Genomic DNA, 13,715 nt, shown 5'->3' on the forward strand with positions numbered 1-13,715 from the left:
GTGTGTGTGTGCGTGCGTGCGCCTTCAGTATGTATGCAGTGGTGGTGTTCAGATTTAGCAGCTCAGCTGCAGGAGTTCACTATTCCACCCTGCAGTAAATCTGCTATCAGAGAGGTGACAAGCTGTGCACCGCCCTCCTGGTGGAAGGAAATGTATCTCGGTGTCAGTCTAATCAGTCACACCCATAACTGTAACCCAATCTCTGCTAATGGGTGTGGGTGAGCAGATGAATGTGGGGGTAGGGGCAGATGTGCTGCTAATAGGCCTACATGAAGATTTAAATGAGTCCGCTTCCTTGGACAGCTGGGAGGAAAGATGTGCATGCAGTGCCTGCTAATATGATGGTATGTGCTGGAGTTGAATGGCAAGTTGGTGGGAATGATCCAGGTATAAATGATCTCACACTCCACACCCCCTGGGGTCATTCTGTCAGACCTGTGTGATGTACGTAAGGGAGGTTTGTGAATTTGCATCGACACTGGAACTGCTTGCAGATGTGAATTATAAGATTTAGGCACTTTCAGTATAGCTTCGCCTACAGAAACTCAATAGTTCACTCACCTGGAGATATAGAGGCATGTGTAATGATTCTAAAAAATAAACGTATTCATATTTCACCTGTGCAGGTCCGAAGATTTGCAGAGGCTTTCTTTTGCCTGGAACACCCGCGTCAAACAGCACTTGCCTACCAGGAACTCCAGTGAGTGTCTCTCATTCTCTCATCCATCGCAGTTCAGATGAAGGATCCTATTACTCTTTTAGCCACAGAACTCAGCCCGAGACAGTCAGTGTTAAAATGATGCTGTGTGCTCGTGAACTCACTGAAGTGTTCTGTTTTTCTGTCTCGTTCTCGTCCTCGCTCTGCCATCAGTGCTCACAGCCACCAACAGATGACTACTGCCATCAAAAGCTCCTCCTACTTCCTGACTCTGCCACCAATGGCCGTCGAGTGTGCCGACCTGGATGGGGATGTCAACTCGCTGCCAATCATCTTTGAGGACCGCTACCTCGACTCAGTCACTGAGGGTCAGTCTCGCCACCTGACTGAAAATTCAGTGTCAATCACTGCCGTAGTTAAATATATTATTTAAAGATTGGTAATGAATCATCTTTATGGGACTTCATGTTTTTCTATTTGAGTGCAGTTAAAGAATAGAGATAGAACTATTTATATATTTTTAGGCAGGTGTTTTACATGGTATTTTCAATAATAATTTGAAAGGAAACAAGCTTCCATGGTTTGTGTTTGCACCCTTACCCTGCCTAAGTGTCTGCCTGCTTGTCTCTTCAGATCGCGATGGGCCGTGGCTTGGGTTGCCCAATGCTCGCCGAGGGTCTGTGTCGGGCCGGTCAGACCGGTCCAGCTCCAGGGACATCAGTGCCAGTGGTGCCAGTGGTGCCAGCCTCCTCAGCCCGCCACCGGAGCCCCGGCACACCGCACTAGCAACCACCTGGCCTGAGTCTGCTGCCGACCAGCAGCCGCTCAAGTCCAAAGCCAAGTCCATCAAGATGAAGAAGAACACCAAGACTGAAAACGCCAAGAAGCTGGTGCGGCAGACCTCCAAGGACTTAGTCATCCTCACCGGCTACAAGCACCTGAAGCTGCCCCACCCCTCCGAGCCGCTGGCCAAGCCCATGGAGGCGATGGAGGCTGCAGGATGGGGGGAGGAGAGAGAGGGTCTTCCCCTCCTGGGAGACAGTAGGAACAGTGCCAGTCTCGGGCCCATACACGCCCCCACGCTGCCCGACCCCTTAGGGGAGGGCGAATGCCAAACGGATACGTGTTGCCAAAAGGACGATTTCACCAACCTGCTCCGGCCCGGTGCCCATGGCAGGCCCCAGGCAGGCCCTGGAGCCGTGGGCCCCGAGATCAGAGTTGCGCCAAGGGTGGAGCCTCCGCAGCAACAGGGGGGCTCAGCTGGAGGGCTCCGGCACATCGATGTGAAGCCCAGTGACAAGGACCCCTACCAGGGCGAGAAGGTCACTGTGCTCTCACCAGGCCGGCTGGGGGGGGCCTCTAAGGCTGGGGAGCTGCCTGAGATCAATCTCTCCCAAGGGGGCGGAGGGGTGGAGGGGCTTAAAGCAGTGGGTGTCCCAGCACAGGGAGATCCAGTGCAGGGCGTCAAGAGCGACTGCATCAAGCTGCCCGACGGGCCCCCCTCGGCCTCGTCACGCCTCTCGGACTCGGGCATAGAGAGCGAGCCCAGCTCTGCCACCCAGTTGGCCCCAGGGCCTCAGCCGAGCGCAGACGCCAGCGTCGTGGAGCCCGTCTGGGTCCCCCAGCAGGCGGAGAAGCCCCCCAGGCCCGTCTCCACAGTCAGGCCCCTCCAGACGCTCCTGGGTTCCAAGAGCCTCGCACAGCCCGAAGGAGGCCCCTGCCTGGAGACCACGAGCGGCGTCAGTGGCGTCCAGTCCTCCCTCACGTCCATTACCTCGCTCCCGTCTGACGAGGAGACCGAGAGCGAGCAGCCAGCTACCGGGGGCAGTAAGTCAAGCGTGCTGGTGCAGGAGCAGAGCCTGGTGTTCTCGGCCAACTTGGACCCCTGGGAGCCGGCCAGCGGCCACACTAACATCCCCCTGAGCCCCGCTCGCACAGCAGGCGCCACTGCAGACGCCCCCCTGCTCCCTGCGGCCAGCCCAGGAGACCAGACGGTGTTCCTGGACCCCCCGCTATCCGGCGCCCCTGTCGGGGGTGGTACCGTGGTGGGGGAGCAAGCGGTAGCAGCTGCGGTGGCCGGGGGAGGCCAGTCCAGCGCCTCGGGCACCAGCAGCACGGACGTGGTGAAACGCGGCCTGGTGGAGAACTACTTTGGCTCGCGTTCCAGCACCGACGTGTCCGAGATCAGCCCCGTGGAGTCGGCTGCCGTCACGCTGGGCGTCGGAGCCGGGGCTACCACGACCGACCCACCGAGCGCAGCTGGTGCGGGGGCCAACAATGAAGACGAGGGTGACGAGGAGGACGAGCCGGAGCACGAGAGTATTCAGAACGGCTACTACGAGGAGACGGACGGCCAGCCCTACGTCAACGGCGTGGAGGCGGAGAGGGAGGGTGGGGCTATGGGGCGGAGCCTGCTCTACGATCAGGTGGGATTGGAGAACCTGCTGGAGACGGGTGGCTCTGTGCGCCAGCTGGGGCCCTGCTGTCAACCCGGAGTAATAGCCCCCGGCGCCACCAGCATGCGCTGGTACGAGAACGTCCCGGAAGCGCACATGAAGCCGTAAGTCTATCTCTCTCTGTGATGACGCCACGGCAAGGGTTTGGGTTAGACATGTCGCAAGCTCTAGGGTTAAACCTTTGTTGAAACAGTTAGAGGGTGAATGAGGTGTACAACTTCTAAACCAATGTCGAGGATTATGAAATCGAGCTGAATTTAGTCGTCTTGTCATGTCGTCAGTGTCAAAGGCTACATTGCCTTTTAAAATCCAGTCATCTCTAAGGTTGACACTCAGCAGTAATCTCTTTGCATGTACTCCAGTCACGTCAAGTCCCGCTAAAGAAGAGGAAACACGGATTTGTGACGCACTTTTGTGATTGCTTTCTTTTCCTTTTTGCTAACTGTGCCAGTGCCATAGCTGCATGCTCTGGCCAGAGGAAGGTGCAGTTATGTGGCAGACAGCATAGCGTGTGTGTGTGTGTGTGTGTGTGTGTGTGTGTGTGTGTGTGTGTGTGTGTGTGCTTAGAGAATCAATGTCCTCAATGTTGATCCCTGAGTGATGTGTGTGTGTGTGTGTCTTTGCAGGTTTGTGCAGGCCAAAGAGGAGCTGAAGCTGCTGAAGCTGCCTGGCTTCCTGTACAGTGAGGTGGCGGAGCTGGCCTCCACCACGGCCTACTTCAGTCTGGAGGAGGACGACAGCACCGACGAAGGCGTCCATCTGGTGGTGTGCGTTCACGGCCTAGACGGTGAGCATCCAGGCCACACACACGAACACACAAACACACACATTTGTCTGCAAAATGAATGTGTAACCAATCTGTACATTGTTCAAGTTGGAGTGATTGCAGAATGAACTAGAAAATGCATTTCCTGAATGAAATACAAGTGCATGAAGTTCAGAAAGGAAGAAGAAAAGAAAAAATAGTGAAAGAATAGTGAAAGAAGGAAAGAAGAGTGGAAGAAAGAAAGAAGAAAGAAAAGAAGAGTGAATAACAGTGGCTATGGATAAAGAGCTAGTGTGATGAGGGAAGATATTGAAAGGAGAGAAAAATGGAGTGAAGCAGAGAGATGGAGTGTGATAGAAAGTAAACGAAGAGAGATAAAGAGAGAGATGGAGAGAAAAAGATGTAGAGTATGGAAGGTGTCTCTTTCCTAGAGAAGAGGAGCCTTGGAACATTGGCGCAGGTGTCAGTGAATCACAGGTGCAAGCCAGTTTAATGACCCTAATATGATGTCATTATGGCACAATGTAAGTTAATGGGAAAATGTGTATTAGTTTTTCTTTAATATCTTAAAAAGTATATAGTTTAGAAAAATGAAAAATACATAGCATAACGTGTCCTCTAGTTTACAAGACCTACGCGCCAAAGTTTGAATGAAGCGCAGAAGTTTGGTACAAAGAAGAAGAAGTATAAGAAGCCCAGGAATAACAATACAGGGCATTTCATGCACTGTAATAAAATGTGTGTGTGGATTTCAATACAGTTTTTTGCATTGCAAGTACTGTGAAGCTACACCTGACATTTTTTTTTTATAGCATTTCATCTATCTGTGTGTTGGTACAGAAGGAGAAGAGTTAGGGTCATTAGCTGGCAGTGTGCACTCATCTCTGTTCTCGACCTCTGCACCACAGGAAACAGTGCTGACCTGCGGCTGGTGAAAACCTACCTGGAGCTGGGATTACCTGGCTCTCATATAGAGTTCCTCATGTCTGAACGGAATCAGGTACACGACTCAAACACGTGGAGATAGGTGCTCCTAAGAAGAGAGGGGTGTTAATGAAGAGCATTGTTAGGCTCACAAATGCTGTCTTCATTTGTTAATCCTTGCATTTGTTATTGTTTCTACAGAATGACACCTTTGCTGATTTTGAATCAATGACTGACCGGTTGTTGGATGAAATTGTTCAGTATATTCAGATCTACAATCTAGCTGTGTCAAAAATCAGGTAGGGTTTTTTATTTATTTGTATTATTATTATCATATATTTTTTTGCTTAAGTGTCTGCTGGTTACATGAATAAACATTACATCTGAAAGTTTCCAAAGAAAATTGTCTGATTTAATTTTGTCTTTCTCTCGCTCGCTCTCGCTCGCTCTCTCTCACGCTCTCTCGCGCTCTCTCGCGCTCTCTCTCTTGTTCCTTCGCTCTGTCTGTTTTTATTTCCCTCTTCATCCCGTCCTCAGTTTCGTTGGCCACTCCTTGGGGAATCTGATCGTGCGCTCCGTGCTGACGAGGCCCAGGTTTAAATGCTACCTGAGCAGGCTGCACACCTTCCTGTCTCTGTCAGGCCCTCACCTGGGCACCCTCTACAACAGCTCCGCCCTGGTCAACACAGGTGAGTCACACAACACAGGAGAGTCACACAACACAGGAGATCATGTGAGCAAGGCCGACTGGGATGAAGTCACAGCACACAATCAGTAGGTAGAGGAATGTATTCAAGGGCGTGGACATTCTAAGAAAAAGTGTGTTTTACATGAGCTTAAGCAGTGATAATATAGCATAGTCTGAACATCTGTTGACTACTTTTTTTTTTTTTTTTGGTTTTGTTGTTTTTGGTACGATGGTTAAAGTGCAGATGTTGTCCTGCTTGTCCTGCTCCTGTTGATGAGTGTGCTCTCTGTACCAGGGCTTTGGTTCATGCAGAAGTGGAAGAAGTCTGGCTCCCTGCTCCAGCTGACCTGCCGCGATCACTCCGACCCTCGGCAGACGTTTCTGTACAAGCTCAGCAAGAAAGCAGGTGAGCCTCCCGACCGTCACTCATGATCGGAACAGGACTGCTAATGACTATGAGGATGTCATTTAAGACCTGGAAGGCTAATGCAACATTTTCAGTAGTCTTGTGTTGTAATGACCACTTGATATAATTGCACTTGACTCAAGTATTATCCTCCTGACTGGCTGATAAGATAATCTGGGTGCATGACTGATGAGGCTGAAGGACATCTTCTCTTCTCTTCTCTTCTCTGCCCCTCTCAGGGCTCCAGTACTTCAGGAATGTGGTGCTGGTGGGCTCTCTGCAGGACCGCTATGTGCCGTATCACTCCGCTCGCATCGAGATGTGCAAAACCGCCTTAAAGGACAAGCAGACAGGTGAGGCTGGACACACACACACACACACACACACACACACACACACACACACACAGACAGATGACAGCTGGGCCTCACGCTCTAGCACACATACTTCTCTAGACACACACACACACCAACACACACACACACAGGTGACTGCTTAGCCTCCTGCTCTAGCAAACACACATCTCTAGACTAGCACACTGACTTCACATGTTCTCTTTAGCGTTTGTGTGTCATGTCTGCTGTGAATGAGATATGTGTATTTGCGATTGATCTAGGAGTGGGAGCCAGTATGGGTTCTGTGTGTTTTATTTTCTATGTACTTACCTGAGGGTTGTGTGCTTATCAGGGGCTGTTAATGGCATTATTCAAAGTTGCCATAGTTATTACCATTGTGATGGAATAGTAATGCTATTTAGCAATGGTACTAATAGTGATATGGGAAATATACCACTTACTACTGGCACCCATAGCGGTGGCATATTTTTCATATATCACTGGCCTCAAGTTTACCTTTGCCTTTACAACACAGTTGACAACAGTTGCTATTATTTACCTCCTTTTTTTTTACGTCAGTGGTTGCTAAGGAGAAGTTGAATGGTTTCATTACAATTCAAACCCTTCTGTCTTAGCTCCACCTTAAATATCACTGTAGAATTTCTTATATTCCAGTTCACTGGATTACAATGGACTATACTCTCCTTAGCTAGCTAGATCTATGTTTATGTATTTGTGCACTAGGCTCTGTCACTCCATTTTGGTTGCATATGTTAACCCCCCCCCCCCCCCCCCCCCCTCAGGTCCGGTTTATGCCGAGATGATTGAGAACCTGCTGCTGCCGGTGCTTCAGAACAAAGAGTGTAACCTGGTGCGCTACGACGTCATCCACGCACTGCCCAACACCGCCAACTCACTGATTGGCCGAGCGGCACACATCGCCGTGCTGGACTCCGAGATCTTTTTGGAGAAGTTCTTCCTAGTCGCTGGCCTCAAGTTCTTTCAGTAGACTGTCCAGAAGTAAGATGGAGGGAGAACTCAGAGTTGTTACCTCACAGCACCCAAACAAAAAGACATTCAGTGCAAATCACATCATTTTTTAGATGATTTTTGATATTTGTATGATTTGTATGATATTTTCTTTTTTGTTTCCTTGTAGGAGGCAAAATGAAAAAAATAAGCATTATATCAGTGTTTTTGTTTCTTAAACTTTTTGTTGTTGTTTTACCTTTAAATAGTTGGTGCATTGTGAATGTGTAATTCTCATTTTTATTTTTATTTTTCTACTGCCTTTATTCTTTTCGTTAATGGATGATTTTATTCATTTTTTTTGTACTGTCAAAGTAATGCTATTGTCTCCTAATTTTTTCTCGTGGTATTTTCAGTGTTATTTATGTATAATTATATTTTCCCGGTTTAATTCCACATTGTTATCCAATTACACAAGGTTATTGCTCAACTGGAAATGTAGCTGCTAAAGATATGAAATATTTATTTTGCGGGAGGTGAACCAAGTCTGCTCTGCACATCTTTAAAAAATCTATATTTCAGCACTTCGTTTTTCATCAGACAGCATAAAACGACGAGACGCAGAGCGAGGGGGAGAAAAAAAAAACGATTTTTTTTAGGACATTTGTCATTTTTACTACTCACGTTTTTTACAGATCCATTTTATACATCACAATAGACATGCTTCCAGACGAAATTCAGAAGATTGTTGATTGTAGCTTAAAGGGCAGCAGTCTCGACCTGAGCGCTGGTTTTCCCCACTGCTGCTCCTAGCGGTCGCCACGTCATGCACAACACTAACCCAACCTGGAGTTGGGCAGGAGACCCTTGAATTTAGAGCATGGTAACATTTTTACTACAGCGATTATAAGGTGACAGTAGGCCAGGTGTCAGTTCTTTCATACAGCACAAAGCGATCAATCAAAGTGGTTTATGAAAAGTATTTATGTTTGGTATCTGGGGTGAAAATTATTTATGCTTGTAAACGAGAAAAAGGTATTTTAAATAAAATATAAAATAAATTTCTCATTTGTCACAATGGTTTTGTATCATTGACTGCAATCTTATCCATTAAATGTACTGTAAGCAAAAGGCAGTGTCTCCACTCATTTATTTCCAATCACTCCATTATACAGTATCTGCAGTATGTCTAGATAAGTCTCAAGACAAACTCTTTTAGGCAGGTTTATCTTGGACACAAAGTTCAGAACTGTCACGTTATGTCTTTACAACTTTCATACACACAGAAGTGCAAGCAGTGTATTCATTTTTGATAGGAAAAATGTCTAGTAGAGCTTCAGGCTTTGGGTTTTCTCATCTTAAACCTTAAAAAAGCTTATGGATAACAGAGAGAAGATTCCTATTACATCCACTGGGTGGTACTGTTCTCTTCTATCAAAAGTGAAATGCTGTGTACTTTGAAGTCAGGCAAACCTGCACTTTAATTATTTTTTTTTTTAGCCTAGCAAGGATATAAAGCGTTATTTGTAAGTGAAGTTTATCTGACCCATTGCAGATTCTCCCCCCATAGTATTTCCAATGTCACTGCATCACATTCTTCCACAGGTGATAAAACAGTTATCTTTCCCAAATCTTTACACAGAGTGCGCATTTGACACATTTTTGGACTGAGTGATTTTGTGTGCACATTTATAGTGCCATTATAAACAACCAGAAGTTCCCGGGCTTGCCCCTCCAGCTTGGCTTGATCGTGGCTCCTTGCACCAGCTGATCTTTGGAATGTTGCCTCTCCATGGAAACCTGGAGTTCCAAATGAAAGCACTTACACCCCCCTTCCCCTGCCCCCGCCGCTCATCCCTCTGCACCCCCTTTTCATCCCCTTGTCACTGCTGAATGGCATGGTGGGATGATGTAATGTGTGTCCCATGCAGAGAAAGGGGGGGACCAGATTGTGTGAGCTGACTGTGCAAGAAAGAGGGGTAGTGGGGGTTGGGGTCAGGGGTCAAATTGTCGCGGGGTCTGGTCCAACAGAGGCTCTGTCTCCTTTCAGACAGTAGCCAAAGACAAGGCCTCCGAGAGCAGGCCACCAGGTGTGACCACGTCACAGGGGTTGAAGGGCTGGTGGGAGGTGTTTGTCCAGCGCACGGCCCCACGCACCACTAATTTCTGTCTATCCTTTGCCTCTCTCCAGGACATCACCACTAATGGAACGCCAGCAGTGCATAGTGTTAGCATTATAAGGGCTGTTTGCAAGTCTTGTTTGTTCTTTGCATTGCATAGCATCTGTGTACCACCACTAGGCTGCATTTTAAGAGTGAATTGTCAGCTTGAAACAACTAAAGCAGATTTATGAAGGTCTAAAACTGTTTGAAGATGATTGGGTGTGATTATACTGGTGTAAAAAAAAGTTTACCTAAATAAAGCGTTTTGTTATTAGACACTTTTATCCAAAGCAATTTATATAACATATTAAAAAAAGTGCAAAAGCTTTGAAAAGGTCCAACGTAGGCTATTAAGGCCAAAAGTCAATTCATTTCGAAACAGAACATATTTATATCCTAATGACACAGCCTAATATCCCAAAGAGAATTAATGACTGACATGTAGATTGTATCAATATACTTTAAAGTCTAAATCGTAACTATAGAGATAAATAGATTGGGCAGTTCATTAGGAGACAGAGATGCTCTCTCTAGGAGTCTAATTATCAGTAATCTCAGACAAGCTAATGCTAATCTTGGTCACTAATCTGCTTCCCATGGATTACATTTTGCCAAGGCTGCTCAGAGATTCCTGGCTGCTTTTATACTTCAGCATTTTTCTTTTTTCGTTTCAAACAGGAAAAACACCAAGGCAATTGCTCTTGCCCAGCTGTTCTTACTCTTGAGGCTATGCTGTACATGCCTAGGACAACTGAATGACACCAACATTGGCCTGCCTGCAACTTTTGCAACAAAACTTGAGGACGAAAAGAGCATTTGGTTTTATAAATAAATGTACCAACTTTGGCCCTATAGAAGCTCCATGTTAGGTGTGATCTTCTGCCAAGAAGGCAGGTAGCTCTCGACCTAAAGTTTGCCTAAATCTTTCCAAACTGCATCCTAGCATACAGAAAACTAGCCTGGTGTTGAGAGGGGATGGATGGAGGGGTCTTTGGCAACAACACCATTCCATAGTGGCAATGAGGACTTCTTGTTAACAAGTAAATTATACACTCACCCCAAAGGAATGTGCTACGCCTGGCCAATTCTTTACATTGCTTAGAGAGGAAGAGGCGTAGGCCACAGCCCAAGTGGCAATGACCCCTCTTCAACATGCTGAATCACACTGTGAATCACACTCACTTAGGTTCAGTTTGATTGTCACATAGTAGGTTCGATGCTAATTTGACCATTCAACATGTCCAATTAAGAGAGTTTTGAATGCATGTGGTCTCAGTGTAGCTATACCCTGATGGAGAATACCATAAAGATGTTCAAAGACTTTGAATATGTTAGAATAACTACTTATAGTGAGAGATAGGCCATGGACCAATGTATATTGTCATATGAATTCAAAGCATTATCAAATTATTAAACACAGCCAATTACTTGGCAACAGCTCTGAAACAATCAATTCAGATTAATCTGTCTGATTTGCCTGCTGTTTACACATTCAGAAAGGTGGCCCGTTAATGACAGAGTAAGTACCAGTTTGAACCAAAATAATTGTTTATAGGTATCTTTGATTAATCTAAAGATTCTTTTAAAAACTATTATCAAAACATATTCAAATGAAATGTAAACCCCATACAAGCAACACATGTTATAAATATTTACATTTAATATATAATATAGAAATGGTCAAAGAAATTAGTTTACCCCTATGACTTCGACTTGGTATAGTCCATCAGCCTTCTGATGCAGATGGGATGAAGTTTTTTTCAAGTGTTGCACTTGATCCGGAGGAGTAGTGGCTGTTAGCGCGCCGTTATTTTGCATTTGTGGGTGATTTCTGGCTATTTGGATTGGCTGGTTTTTGCTTTATATTCACATTTCCAGCTCTGAAGATGTGCTAGATATCTGCTTACGGGTGAGTCAATGATTCGTAGTGTAACATGGTGTTGTCACACTGTAGTCATCGATTTTATAACCAAAGATTCAATGTGACTGTTGAGTAATGAATATTTCATGTGTCTCGTTCAATCAATGATCAAAATGTCCCACACACTTAATTTAATTCAGCAGCAACACATAACGGTATCCTTGCTAATCATGTGGAATATTCGAGTGATAGCGGTTCTGAGAGGGCATTTGTGCAGATTGTGGATAAATGTGTTAAGTTACTTTCAGTATTCTTGTTGGGAAGAACAACATTTCGTGGTGTTGAATTAACCGTCTTAATTGAAATATCCATTGTAAACTAACGCGCACATGACTGAAGTAGAGATTTTTAATTGAGGTTCTACGCTGGCTTGAGATGTCAAATTAGATTCTAGGATGAAGCCCAGCCTGAGAACAGGCGCACAAGTCCGTTTTTTCGTGTGAATAATTCAAACCCATGGAGAAATATACATGCTACTTCAGTCGAATCTTTTCATTACCAATTCCCCAAGTGAAGCGTTTATTTTTACATCTCGGGGTGGTGGTGGCGGCGTGTGTGTGTGTGTGTGGGGGGGGGGGGGGGGGGGGGGGGGATTGGTCGATTGAGCTCTACTTTCTGCTTTGGTGGTCAAAAACAAGGATCAACATGACCCCAAACGAACACCCTGCCTATTCGACAATCCCACCACTACCCATCTATACAACCTTTGGGAACTGTAAGATTTACAGGTCAACATAATCCCCCTTTTGCCTCTTCTTGGAGCTTTGGAGCTCTAAGGGTCCTCTGTACAGTGTCATATGGTGACTCTTCAAGGACCTTCTGGTTTGGAAGCCACAAACTGGACAGATCTGTTCATATGTGTGTGGTTGGACGTGGTGTGTAGTGGTGTGGATGCATGCACAAGGTCGGTCTAAGAGGTGGGATTATTGCAGTCTTGAGGAGGGGGAGGTTGAGGCTTACAGCAGCCTTCTCACACGTGATGGCCGGTCGCGCTGATGCCAGTGATGGAAGAGCCTTAAGGGTCGACAGAGACCAAATCACCTCATCGTGACACGTCACATGCTATGATGAGTTGGTGAAAGAGTATGACTCAGTGGATTGCTGATTGTTGAGCGTACAAGTAGTGCCAGTCAGGTTGGAAGATGATGTTCCAAGAGTTGTAGCCTAATCTTAAATATATGGTCAACACAGACATATTTACAAACATGGTTCTCTGTCGTTAACATTTTTCACCCATACCTATGCACCTGTGGATATCAGCAGGCAGTAGGTCATATGAATCAGAGGAAAACTGCGTCAGGAAACACAAGACAAATGTAGTACTTCTATATTATTCATATATAACATAGTATATATAGTACATACTCAGAGGAACTACAGAAATGTCCCTCATACTGCCACCATGAAACCTAAAGGTTACAATGAAATAGGAATGCAAAGTAGACAATGCTTTGGCAGAATGAGGACTGAGGTATCTAATCTTAATGGTGATGTGATGGACATGACCTCTGGAGAGAGATGTGACTCATACACAAGAATCTGAGCCTGAGCCTCCTTGTTATTTTATTGTAGGTCAAGTACGTGTGCGTGTGGCTTTCTTTGATCAGGATGGATCCCTTCATCAGGACAACTGATTCTGGTGTTAAACTGCAAGAGGGCGTAGGCTTCACAACTTTTCAATCATCTTACAGTTTAATTACCACATGGGTTTGCAGTGCCACACCTACTGGCAGTTTTGGCCCCTTTCAAACTCACGCAGTCGAACAAGGATCATCCATCCTATCCACTTGTTGTTTTGATCACGCTATTTGTTTTAACGTTTGCCTAACCAAATTTTACTTACATTGTGTGCTCCACTTTCATGGTTATGGTTTTTGTGACCTTTGTGAATAATATTACTGACTTGACTGTCCAACTGAGGAATTTAGAAAAGTCAAACTCAACCAGGTGGTGGTGGAGTCTTTTGATGTTGTGAGCACTGCAGAGAACTGTCTTGTTGACCCCAGAAAATATAGAAAAATTAAAAAAACTGGAGTATCATTTTTTATTATGGAATTCATTTAAGTGATTGGTACAAAAACATCAAAATCTCAGTTAATCTCAAAATTCTTAACAGACAAGCTTTCTTGAAAAGATAAGAAATCCATATCCGTTTTTTTAAATTGTGTTTAGCATAGCCATACTCTGGGTTAGCAGTGTAGCTTTACCTTCAAATTGAAACCTAAAAAAACCTTTACTTAAAAAAAAAACATATTAATATTATTTTCATTTCATAAACGAATCAAAATATTACTTGAGCACTTAGAATCTGCATACAACCTCAGTCATGTGCCTCACTGTAGAAAAGTGTTGAGTCATGGAGACTGAGGAGCAGCTCTGCGTTACCTTGTCTTAGGATTGCTCTTCACTTAACAAGACCCCTGAAAAGCT

At 45.5% G+C, this 13,715-nt stretch overlaps 1 protein-coding gene across 3 annotated transcripts in view; it reads left to right on the forward strand.

The window, feature by feature from the left end:
* The window catches only part of fam135a (family with sequence similarity 135 member A), a 29,211-nt gene extending 20,962 nt beyond the window's left edge, over positions 1-8,249 (forward strand). For all 3 annotated transcript variants that reach the window (XM_080848777.1, XM_080848779.1, XM_080848778.1), the window contains 10 exons: positions 627-700; positions 872-1,026; positions 1,292-3,218; positions 3,741-3,901; positions 4,789-4,880; positions 5,006-5,103; positions 5,342-5,493; positions 5,788-5,898; positions 6,138-6,251; positions 7,037-8,249. In XM_080848777.1, the coding sequence (XP_080704903.1) occupies positions 627-700; positions 872-1,026; positions 1,292-3,218; positions 3,741-3,901; positions 4,789-4,880; positions 5,006-5,103; positions 5,342-5,493; positions 5,788-5,898; positions 6,138-6,251; positions 7,037-7,242 (3,090 nt within the window). In that variant the 3' untranslated portion in view covers positions 7,243-8,249. The remainder of the gene's footprint in view (positions 1-626; positions 701-871; positions 1,027-1,291; positions 3,219-3,740; positions 3,902-4,788; positions 4,881-5,005; positions 5,104-5,341; positions 5,494-5,787; positions 5,899-6,137; positions 6,252-7,036) is intronic.
* The last annotated feature ends 5,466 nt before the right edge of the window (positions 8,250-13,715 follow it).

Source organism: Sprattus sprattus (assembly GCF_963457725.1).
Source record: "Sprattus sprattus genome assembly, chromosome: 12".
In the NCBI taxonomy this organism is placed as follows: Eukaryota; Metazoa; Chordata; class Actinopteri; order Clupeiformes; family Clupeidae; genus Sprattus; species Sprattus sprattus.